Source organism: Marmota marmota, unplaced genomic scaffold (genome assembly GCF_001458135.2).
Source record: "Marmota marmota marmota unplaced genomic scaffold, marMar, whole genome shotgun sequence".
Classification (NCBI taxonomy): domain Eukaryota; kingdom Metazoa; phylum Chordata; class Mammalia; order Rodentia; family Sciuridae; genus Marmota; species Marmota marmota.
Window position 1 is genome coordinate 5,957,755 of NW_025999863.1, and position 12,027 is coordinate 5,969,781.

General features: G+C 40.1%; 2 protein-coding genes across 2 annotated transcripts; both read left to right on the top strand.

Annotated features, from left to right (window-relative positions):
* Positions 1–1,774: 1,774 nt before the first annotated feature.
* On the top strand, positions 1,775–2,697 carry LOC107157565 (olfactory receptor 7G2-like). Its single transcript, XM_015503916.1, is given in 2 exon segments — positions 1,775–2,030; positions 2,033–2,697. Coding segments are annotated over 2 exon segments (918 nt in total). The 5' UTR covers positions 1,775–1,777.
* Positions 2,698–9,138: 6,441 nt separating this feature from the next.
* LOC107157490 (olfactory receptor 7G2-like) lies at positions 9,139–10,632 on the top strand. The gene is made up of 2 exons (XM_015503865.1): positions 9,139–9,153; positions 9,646–10,632. The coding sequence occupies exons 1-2, from the start codon at positions 9,139–9,141 to the stop codon at positions 10,630–10,632; spliced, it is 1,002 nt and encodes a 333-aa protein (XP_015359351.1).
* Positions 10,633–12,027: the final 1,395 nt, after the last annotated feature.

The following is a 12,027-nucleotide window of genomic DNA, read 5'->3' on the forward strand; positions in this document are numbered from 1 at the left end:
TGGAGACTTTTCCCCTTGCACAGACACGAGCTGGAGCTTGGATCACACTTGGACTGTGTGAGTCCAGTGTCACATCTAATGGTAAGTGCTGCTGCAGCCAGACACTTCGGTCTCTCCTAAAGGCCACGACTCTAAGTGACCCTCCTAGTAGGGCTCTGATTATCTTCTAAGTCTCTTATAAAGGTAGGTTATCTTATAATCTGTGTTCTGAATACCAGCATATGGCTATTAGTTTTATCTGTTTTCTTAGAAAATTATGCTTATCACTTTTTATTATTTAGCTGACCCCCTCCCTTTTTTAAAATGATACGCTACCTATTACCTCATGGGAAGAACTCTCTTAGGATGCAACAGAGTCTCATAGATAGAGTTGCTCAGCTTCTCCTAGAATTAATTGCTAAAAGAGGTGGCTTACATTTCTAAGGGGAAGTCTTAAGAGCAACACATCTAGAAGCAACTTTTTCTAATCCTTGTTCAGTTCTATTGGGCTGGATGCTATCTACCTGCCATAAGTTACTTTGTGTTTTGAATATAACCCTTGCTGCTCGGTCACTGCAATTTATTTTTTAGAGGGGCATGTTTCTTTCTCTTCTCTCCCTGCTCCTCCCTAATCTCTCCCTTTCCCTAATCTCAGGGAAACAGGATTACCTTTTTGACCAATCCTAGGCACAGCTATCTGTCCTTGAGCACATACCCACAACAGGAACAAAGTAATCCAGACTTTGGGGATATACCAGAAGATCTCAGAAATGACTGTATCCCAAATTAACAAGTGAATTACAACTCCAATGAGAATAAGAACCTCTTTAAAAGTCCCCTATTCCTGCAGATGGACAGAATCACAGTCTTTGGGACAGGAGTCTCCCCAGTTTCAATAAACTTTCTTTTTCCTTTTCCTCAAAACCATGTCCTCGTTATTGGATTGGCATTGTGGATCAAGGACCAATCTTTCAACAATAGTGCTGGACACACCTTTGCAATCCAGGGAAAGACTTAGAGGCTTTGGTTAGAAAGGAAATATTAAAATTGCAAAGGTAAATTATGAGATCTGAGTGATCATTTAGTAATGCTAATTCTGTGCTATCCAGGGCATTAACAGGTTGATCAATAAAATCAACTCATCAGTGAACACATCTGAGTTCAAATCCAGTGTTTGCCAAGTACTCACTGTTTATTTCACATTCATGATGAAGCCTCACCTTGAGTCCCTTGTGGGTAAATGGGGGTGATAGTAAGAAGTAACACACCTGCTCTTTGACATAAGCTTCAGAGATTCCGAAGGCAAGGAAAAGTGTGGGAACCATTGCTTTAGAAGATAGATTTCGTGATTTTATTCTCATCTTTTCATTTAAGGCAAAGAATAATTCTAATTGAAAAGCCATGTCTTATGTTTTGTTTAATTCTCAGTTCTTAGCACAATACATGAGACAGTTGATGTCAATAAACCTGTGCTTCAAGGGAGTGGAGGAAGAGGAGTGAGGGAAGGAGGGAAGGAGCATGGAGGAAGAATTAGAAAATAAAAATATTTGAATATTCACTTGGCATCATAAGAAGGTTCTGCACTGAATATACATATTCTCAAAAGTCAATATATATCAAAACTCCCAGAGAGGCTTTTTAAAGTGTAGAAGTGGGTCCTTATCCTCAGAGTTCATGAGGAGTCAGTCTGATTAGGGAACAAAAAACCTGTACTTTTAACATGTTTTCAAATGCTGCTGCTGCTGGTTCATACATTTTAATCCACTCAATATTTCCCTCCATCAGATTCATCAACAACATGGGGGCTAGAAATGAAACAGATGTTTCCAACTTCCTCCTCCTGGGACTGACAGAGGACCCAGCCCTGCAGCCCCTCATCTTCAGCCTGTTCCTGTCCATCTACCTGGTCACCATCCTGGGGAACCTGCTCATCATCCTGGCCATCAGCTCTGATTCCCACCTCCACACCCCCATGTACTTCTTCCTCTCCAACCTGTCCTGGGCTGACATGGGTTTAAGCACAAGCACGATTCCAAAGATGCTGGTGAACATCTCACCTATGCAGGGTGTCTCTCCCAGGCCTGCTTCGTTTTGGATTTTGCAGGCTTAGAAAATTGTCTTCTTGCAGCAATGGCCTATGACCGCTATGTAGCCATTTGTCACCCTCTGAGCTACACAGTCATCATGAATGCCCGCCTCTGTGGTCTGCTGATTGTATTATCCCTGGTCATGAGCCTTGTGAATGCCCTGCTGCTCAGTCTGATGGTCCTACAGCTGTCCTTCTGCACAGCCCTGGAGATCCCCCACTTCTTCTGTGAACTCGCTCAGGTCATCGAGCTGGCCTGTTCTGACACCCTCGTCAATAACCTCCTGATATATGTTGCAGCTGTCCTATTTGGAGGAATTCCTCTCTCTGGAATAATTTTCTCTTATATTCAAATTGTCTCCTCTGTTTTGAAAATCCCATCAGTTAGAGGAAGGTATAAAGCCTTTTCCACCTGTGGGTCTCACCTATTTGTTGTCTCCCTGTTCTATGGGACAGGTTTGGGGGTGTACATTAGCTCTGCAGTGACTGACTCCCCCAGGAAGACTGCTGTGGCTTCAGTGATGTACTCTGTGTTCCCTCAGATGCTGAACCCCTTCATCTACAGCTTGAGGAACAGGGACATGAAGGAGGCCTTGAGGAAACTCTTTGGTAGGATAGGTTCTCTGCTATGATGTGCCATTTTCTTTGGATTTGGGTTTTAGAGTAAGGTCAAGTGACAGGAATCCTGGTGAGCCAGAATGCCTGACTCTTTTTTTTTTGTCAAATGGCCAGATGAAATAAAAGCTAAATATATTCCATCTTGGGTTTGTTACCTAACCCTGATTTTCTTTCTAGATCAGGGTGTTTGACAAATGTCTCGACTCTTTAAACTCCATTTCTTTGTTCAGGTCATAGAGTCAGAGGCGGAGCTAGGTGTTCCAGCTTTAGTGATTTTAATAGATACAAAATATTTACTAACATATAATTTTTCTTGACAAATAGCAAAGACACAACTTATGGGCTTCACTGTGATGTATAATCAGAACAAGTCAACTGGGATATCAACCACATTCCTTTTGTTGGGGACATTCAGAATCTTCTCATTTTGAAATATCTATCCATCATTGTCAACCACAGTTGTTCTACTTTTCTATGGAACAGTAAAGAAGTCATTTTTCCTGTCCCACTGTGCCTCTGTACCCTCCCTTTCTCCCACATCTTCTGAAACTCTGGTCACCACCAAACTCTGGTCATGAGAATTAGCACCCACATATAAGTGAGAATGTGTGGTATTTTTCTTTCTGGGCCTGACTTCTGTTCACCCAATATCTTCTGGTTTCATTCATGGTGCTGCAAATGATAGAATTCCACCTTTTAATGTCAAAATAATAGTCTACTCTGCATTCCACTTACTTTGTCCATTCACCCATTGATGGGTGCCTGGTTTGATTTCCTCTCCAGTCTACTGTGAAGAGTGCTGTAATACACAGGGAGTGAGATGTCTCTTGTATGTACAGATAAAATCACCGCTGAATACATACCCAGTAATGGGATTGCTGAATCCAATGGAAGTTGTTTATACATTTTCTAGGGAAGTTGCACACTGCATGCTATAAGGGGTCTAGTAATTGACAGTCCAACCAACAGTGCATAAGAGTTCCCCTTTCTCTGCATCCTCACCAGCATTTGTTATTTTTTGTCTTTTTAATAATAGTCATTCTGAGGTGAGATGATATTGTTGTGTTTTGATTTGGGTTTCCCTGATGATTAGTGAAATGGAACTTTTTTTCTCATACAGTTGTTGTTCATTTATATATCTTCTTTGAGAGATGCCTTGTCAGGTCATTTGTACATTTTTAAATGGGAATTTTTTTGATGAGGAGGAGCTGTGGAATTCGTTCTATATTCTGGAGAGACTTAGGGATGCTTTTATGGGTCAGTCTCAGAGGCAGGAATGTAGTAGAGGGAGGATAGGTCAGAAGAAGGCCAAAGAGGCTGTTGTCATATCTGGAGGCTGGCTTCTGTCTTTATTGCATGTTTATGGTCTCATCCATTGAACCCCAGGAGAGGCCCACAGTGCAGAGAAAGAGCTACATTCTGAACCCTGTTTCATAAATATTGGGACCAGTCACTAGTGGACCATATTCTTCTGAGGGTAATATCAGCATCTAATGTACTCAGTTAGATAATTAGATTATCTCAGAATTTGAGATAATGTTAAGAATCTGAATATATCAGTGAGGACACTAAAGTTTCCAATAAAAAGGAAACCTGACTCAAACACTAAAGAGAGCTCATACTAAAGAGAACTGACTGGTGATTGTTGACCACCACTGATGAATGGCCACATGAGAACCTCAGAGTGGGCATGTACTTGAATAGTCATTCAGTCTACCATAATGTGGGTCTTCCTAGGACTTGCTCTTCCAGGGTCACCTGGTGGTTACTGGTGTTACGGCAGATACTGGTGTTACACCTAGATGTGGCTGCCAGAGACAGAAACCTGAGCATCCTTCCCTGGGTCAGTTGATAATAACATTTCCATCGTGTCAACCAGATGACATCTCTTTTATGAATCATTTTACGTCACTCAAAATGATATGTGTAGGTTCTAATTCCCTCAGTAACTTAAATGATGAGAAGGTGAATGTTGCTGTTGCATACATAGGAGAAGTGTCTTGGGGAGTGGTGGCTTGTCCTTGACTATCTGGGTGGGCCTGGAACTCATTCCATTACAACCCTGCTGGGATCATTAGGTGCTGTTTATAGTCATTTGGTGATTCTCTGTGCTTTGCTTGGGAACTTGGGCCTTGACAGGGAACTCGTGGCTTACAGAACTGTGGCACAAGGTATTTCTCTTCTTTATAAATGAAACTTCTCTGTGGTATTCTGTTATAGCAGCACAGAATAGACAAAAAACACTGTTTCAGGATTTTTTCTCTTCTGTGTTTAAATTTTGATTTGCAGATCTTATGTGAGTGAGAATGAAGTTCTCTTCTTATTTCTGTCTGTGAGCTCATATTTTTCTAATATAGAAGGCTCTCAGTGGTTTCTACCAATCATCAATCACCTCTCTTGTCCTTCATTAAGTTTAATGATTCCTTTTCTTGTAATTTTTTTTTTTGATACCAGGGATTGAATTCAGGAGCACTCGGCCTGAGCTACATTCCCAGCCCTATTTTGTATTTTATTTAGAGACAGGGTCTCACTGAGTTGCTTAGTACCTCACTTTGCTGAGGCTGGCTTTGAACTTGTGATCCCCCTGCTTCAGCCTCCAAGCCACTGGGATTAGGTGTGAGCCACTGCGCCCAGCATGATTTTAATAATAAAAAATCCAGCCAAGAGGCAGCAAGGTAGCATGGCTCACTTGCTTCCTGGTAGATTTTCTGAAATCTTTAGCTATTCTATTATAATCCAGACATTTTAATAATTTCTGTTTAGCCACATTTCTCCAATATGGAAGTTCCACTTTTGCTCCAGGCTTCAACCACCTAATCTCTTTGAGAATGTTTTGCCCTATTACATGGAGGCAGTAACATTTTTTCCATAATTTGTTGAGCACTTTGATCATCCCAATCATTTTTTTGGTATGCAGAAAAATTTGTAAGTTGTTTTATGGGAACTAGCTATATCTTTTAAAAATTTATCGATTATTTCATGTGTTCGAAATTAATGGTGGTAGTAAGGTGTAGACTGACATAATAATGCCATCTTGTCTCACGTCATTTTGAAATAATATATCAAAGCACCACTGATTAAAAAATCAGTTCAAATAGAAAGGGTTAACATGCAATGAAATGTATGATAAACTGAGAAAATGATGTGACTCCATTTTTGAAAACCCAGCTTCTACCTCAAGGCCTGTCCAAAGGGAGGGGGCATGGCCCTTGTCCTTGGAAAAACCCTCAGAGCACTCCTAGACACATAGCCATCCTGCCGAGTTGTTTGTCTGTAAATTGCGGGAGAGATCTGTGGCACCAGGTGTCATTGACTCAGTTACGCTAGATGAGGACCCATAGCATCCCCCTAACAACCACCAATCAGCGAAGACAGGGAAAATACCTGAAATTCCAGGTGACTCCCCCCCCCCGCCCCGCCCAGTAGTCTTGGTGATTGATAACATGTTAGGAAACCGTGTAGATTAGCGCATACAAACCAATCAGTTAAAATGTATCCACCTCTTGAACTCACCAATTACCCTTACTCAACTTGTTCCCGCCAGTGAATGTGCTAATCAATGTTAAGAGTTGTTGTTTGATTTCCCGTGTTATGAAATGATTTGCTGTGTGATGTTGTGACGCATAGAGTATCCCCCCAAAACCTATAAATCCTCACTGAACTAAGGGCCGCGACTCACTCCCTGGGACTGCTGCATTGGAAATGGTTGTGAGTCCAGGCTCGAGCTTGCAATAAAGACTCTTGTGGGATTGCATCGGATTTGGCTCCTGGAGGTCTATTGGGGTCCCACGAATCTGGCATTACAAAACACGTGAAAATATTGAACTCTTTAAAGTGAAAATTTGTAATTAAGTTTCAAAATGGAGAAGTGTCTTCACCTAACTATGGTTGAAACCTGACTGTGTTTACTGGATAAACTGTCTTGCCTGTGATGTAATTTCCCAAAACTTTATAAAAATCAAGTCATGAGTTCATGGGTTGAACTAATTTATTTCCCCTGATGTGAAATAAAATGTAAACTAGCACTATTGTGATGAAAATTATATCCACATTAGTTACAGATTGTAGATTGGAATCTGATGAATTAATTGCTCAGAATATAGATTAAGTCTCAGGAAACATTCAATGATACTTAAGAAAAAAAGGAATGTTTCCATATTTACATTATATATATAGCTATATCTTAGCTATATTTACAAATGTATTTTACATACACACATAGAAGAGCTATGCTCTGTACATAAAACTAGAATTAGTATTCAGAGAGGCCATTCCTTCTACTGAGAATGAAAAAGGGAGACTGGGATACAGACGAGGGTGGCATGTGATGAGACTGGCAGGCGGTGAGAAGTGGATGAGTCACTTGGTTTTGCAGAGCGAGGGACTCAGCCATATTGAATTCTGTTTGTAGAGTCTTGGCCTTTAAGGATTTCCAGTGCCATAGGATTCAAAAACTAATAACAGCCTTCGTGTAATAGGGAGCTTTGGATATTAGGTCCCCAGGGATACAGAAACTGCAAATTCCCTGTGACCAGTCGGGAGACAAGAGCTGGGAATCCCCTCAGAATTCATCTATTTGGCTTGAGCTCAGAGTCTCACTCTGTCCCTCTGCCTTCCTGAGGACAGATCTTCTGTGTCCATCCACCATCCAGGGGAGATGACCATGATCACTGCACAATGATGCCAGCCAGGTAACCTGAAGTCCCTTAGGCAATGGGAAGGAAGTAGGAATTGAGTACAGTTTTATCCTGGTGATGCCGCTGTGAGGAAAATACCTGAGGATGATCCAGACCAAGTCTCCCAGGGCACTCTTGTGCCTGGCTGTCTTTCACCACTGTGATATGTTCTTTGCTACCTTTGTAAACTCATTCAACACAGCTCTCAATCTGGTGGTCTCCTCTATGTACATAATGACAAGAACCATTTTCTTCTTGAGCATAAACCCTCCTTTTTCAAAATGGATGAATGTGACCAAATTCTTCACCATTTTCTTTGCTCTTTGGGTGGTGGAGGGGAGATGTGTCGGTCAGCTTCACCTTGTCTCTATCACCTGTCATACATCTTTTTGTGGAGGAACTTGGGTGTTGTCTCTGTTTTTTGGCTGTGAGGACATGGAGGGGGGATGCAGAGACCTAGGCAGACTCAGTAAGCTACTGCCCTTATCTACTTGTTTGTTATTTTAAAACCATAGACTATTTTTAATTGTAACAGTGACACAGAGTGTGTAATAATAATTTAAAATATACCACCATTCACCCTTTCCCAGAACTCATAAATGCTGATGTTCTACTAGTATCAATTTAATCATTTTTAATTAAAAATGATATGTACTGGGGTTGGGGTTGTGGCTCAGTGGTAGAGCACTTGCCTAGCATGTGTGAGGCACTAGGTTTGATTCTCAGCAACACATGTAAATAAATAAAATAAAGGTCCATTGACAACTAAAAAAAATTTAGAAAAAATAATATGTACTGAAGGGCTCATTACATATTTCACTGTATTCATCATCTCTTCTCAGAAGCAAGATCAATGCAACAAATTTCCTTGTGCATTTTTTTAAGATATTATATGTGTCCATCCTTTTAGGTAGGGTAAAAGGAAAACTGTATAACATCAATGAGGCAAAAAATGGAGAAATGAATTTAGATGTAAAAATTATAGCAGAACACCATGTGGTAGTTAAAGTTAATAAAATTATGAACAGCAATTTTTCAAAATCACATAAGGAAGTCAATTGTAAAATGACATGAACAATAAGATGCTTATAATATAGACCTTTGTAAAATAAAATACTATAAAATTGCTTGTGGAAGAATAGTATGAAATACAATAAAAATATGAGGAAATCACATGTATGTGTTTGTTAAGTTATAACTCTTTACCCTGTGAACAAAAGGAAATATAATTGTATGAACACATTCCTCCACATACATGTTTTATTTATTGCAATGATAAACCCTAATATGAAAATGGAAAAAGGTTCAAATTTGATAATCGACTGGTGGATACTCAGACCTGTGTGTTATTTTGTGTATCTTTTGTTATGGTAACATTTTCTACAATGGACCAAAATAAAAAAATCTCTGTAGAGGTTTGTTAAATATTTAAACATTATTTTCGTGAAGGACCCTGTGTATCATCCAAGTTTTACTCTTGTAAATTTTCAATGTTTATATTGATTTATACATCTAATTTGTTTTCATCATTTAAATCATTTTATTTGTATTATGTCCATGCCAAATTAATAGGGATGCTATTAATACTGATTTCCTTTCCTCTGGACATGACCAAGACTCCCATGAGGAAGTTAGCACATGAAATATGCTGCCCTTCAAATTTGCAGTTTTAATTCCAGGGATGTTCTGTTTCTCTGTCCTCTTTTTCTCATTTGTCCCAGGGACAACTTCCTTCCTAGGCAGAAAATATGCATGTGTCATGGAACACAAAATGTCCCAATGGGAAGTGTCATGGTGAGGGCCCCAGGTGCAGTGTGAGTGCTGGCCCACTTGGGTCTGTCCATTTCTCATCACTGTAATAACAACTCTGTAAGTTTTATGACAGGCCCTGTGATAGGATGAGGGCATTGGGGCTATTTAAACAGCTGAAAAATTTTCTTCTATTTACAAAGCAAATGCTGGAGTATGGATTTCATTTAGAGTGTGTGAGTCCAAGAATTAACTGGGCTGAATTAATGTGTCCAAGGAAGGAGGTGAGGGACAGAGAGGATGAAAGGAGAGATAAGGAGAGGGAAGGATGTCAATATTCATCTAGGTTAAAAATACAGAAGAGAGTTTTTCCAGAGCCCCATTCTCCAATGTGGCCATGTGTGGGAGGGAGAGCTTATTAAATGGCGGATTGCTGGACTTCATCCCTGGAGCTAGTTGTCCTAGGTATGGAATGGGGTCCAAATATTTCTAACAAGTACCCGGGTGATGCTCCTAATGCTGTGACCCTGAACTAAGGATTTTATTGTCCTGTCACCCATCTTTTACATCATATTCATCAGTGGCACCAAACCCAGAAACCAAACAGCTGTTTCAGAATTCCTGCTCCTGGAACTGACAGATGATCCAGCACTGCAGCCGCTTCTCTTCAGCCTCTTGCTGTCCATGTACCTGGTCACGGTGCTTGGGAACCTGCTCATAATCCTGGCCATCAGCTCTGACTCCCACCTCCATAACCCCATGTACTTCTTCCTCTCCAATCTGTCCTTTATTGACATCTGTATAAGCACAAGCATCATCCCCAAGATGCTGGTGAACATCCAAACACAGAGTCGGAGTGTCTCCTACACAGACTGCCTCTCCCAGATATTCTTTCTCATGGCTCTTCTTGTCTTGGAAAATTGTCTCCTCACAGCAATGGCCTATGACCGCTATGTGGCCATTTGTCACCCCCTGATGTACACCATCTTCATGAATCCTTCCCTCTGTGTGATGCTGGTTCTGATCTCCCTCTTCATCAGCACTGTGGATGCCCTGCTGCACACTCTGATGGTGCTGCGACTGTCCTTCTGCACAGACCTGGAGATCCCTGACTTCTTCTGTGAACTTTCTCAAGTCATTAAACCTGCCTGTTCTGATACCCTCATCAATCATATTTTGATTTATTTTTTCTCCGTCATATTGGGTGGTAGTGCTCTCTTTGGTATCATTTTTTCTTATGCTCAAATTGTCTCTTGTCTTTTGAGAATGCCATCAGCTGGAAGAAAATATAAAGCCTTTTCCACCTGTGGGTCTCATCTCTTTGTTGTTTTCTTGTTCTATGGGACAGGTTTTGGGGTGTACATTAGCTCTGCAGTGACTGAGTCATCCAGGAAGACAGCAGTGGCTTCAATGATGTACTCTGTGGTCCCTCAAATGCTGAATCCCTTTATATACAGCCTGAGGAACAGGGACATAAAGGAAGCATTGGAAAAAACACTTAGTAGAAAAATGTTTTTAAGGTAATTTTCATCATAATTAAACCCGGTTTCTAGAATGCATGTAAATGATCATTTAGCACTTTCATGTAAAACTTTTAAGCCTTTCCCTGTGAGGTAAACCATTTTTATATGCAGAAAGGCTTGCATTTTTTGTGGGCACTGTTAGGTTTGAAAAATAAAGACTGATAAAATGGAAACAGGCAAGATTAATGGCCATTATTTTCTAAGAAGATGAAATGCTGTTGTAAGTCAGAATGATCTCTCCATGTATAGAGTGTAAACAATGAATTCTCACAGGAGAATCTGAGAGCCTGTAACTGGGACAGAACTGGTGGTTGGGCACAAGGAAAAGTGTTCAGCACCACCACCATTGGACAGCTCCAACACTGGATTCCATGATGTCTTCAAGAGTAGAGGTTCTCTGTCTTCAGAGCACCTGTGGGGGTGAGTCACCTGAGGAGTACATGCACACTGAGGTTCATAGGTATCCCCCCCAAAGTAATAAGTTTTAATCTTTAATCGATATGTTGCAAGTATGTGCAAGTAAGTTTTGTGTGAGATTCTGATACTGTTTCAAGTCGGAGCACATAGAGATTGATATTTCAAGAACAGGACAATGTATTCGTAATGTGCAACATAAATGACCCTGGCTCCAATTTGCTTGTTCGTACATTATATATTTGGTATGTAAAACTTGTCAGTAGCTTAAAAATTGTGGTAGTATAATAAAAACATACATGAAAATCAATGGATTAAGAGGAATCATGGAGTATTTTTGGAGAGTTCTCCACTCATATTTTTCTCTGTGGTCTCTAATATTAATAGTTTTCCTGAATTTTCTTTTCATCATTTAAAAAATATTCTTTAGGAGAACAGTAGAAAAGAAGAGAAGAAGTTGGGGTCAGGGAAAGGAAGGAAAGTACCGAAAGGGTATATACTTGGAAACAAAACTGAGCAAATTATATTATGTTCTTCTAAAAATATACCACAATGAATCCCAATGTTATGTATAAATATAAAGTACCAATAAAACTGAATTAAAAAGAAAAGTAGAGCATTGTTAAATTACTCTGAATCCTATGAAATTGCCCATAGTTCATTGTGCAATATCCCTATCATTTTTATGGTAATAATTTGCTTGTTTTTAAAATGTTTTTATTAGTAGATTGTAGTTATAACACAATGATGACATTCACTGGGACATATCTGTACATGAATATAATAGTTTTGGTTCTCTCTCTCTCTCTCTCTCTTTCTCTCTCCTTTGTGTGGGATGCTGTGGATTGAATCTCAGGCCTCATGCATGCTAGGTCAGTGCTCTACCATTGAACTGCACCCCAGCCCTCAATTGCATGTTTTTTTTTCATGCTTGCATGTATCCGTGCAACATTTATGAGATAGTTTTACTAAAGAAATTGCC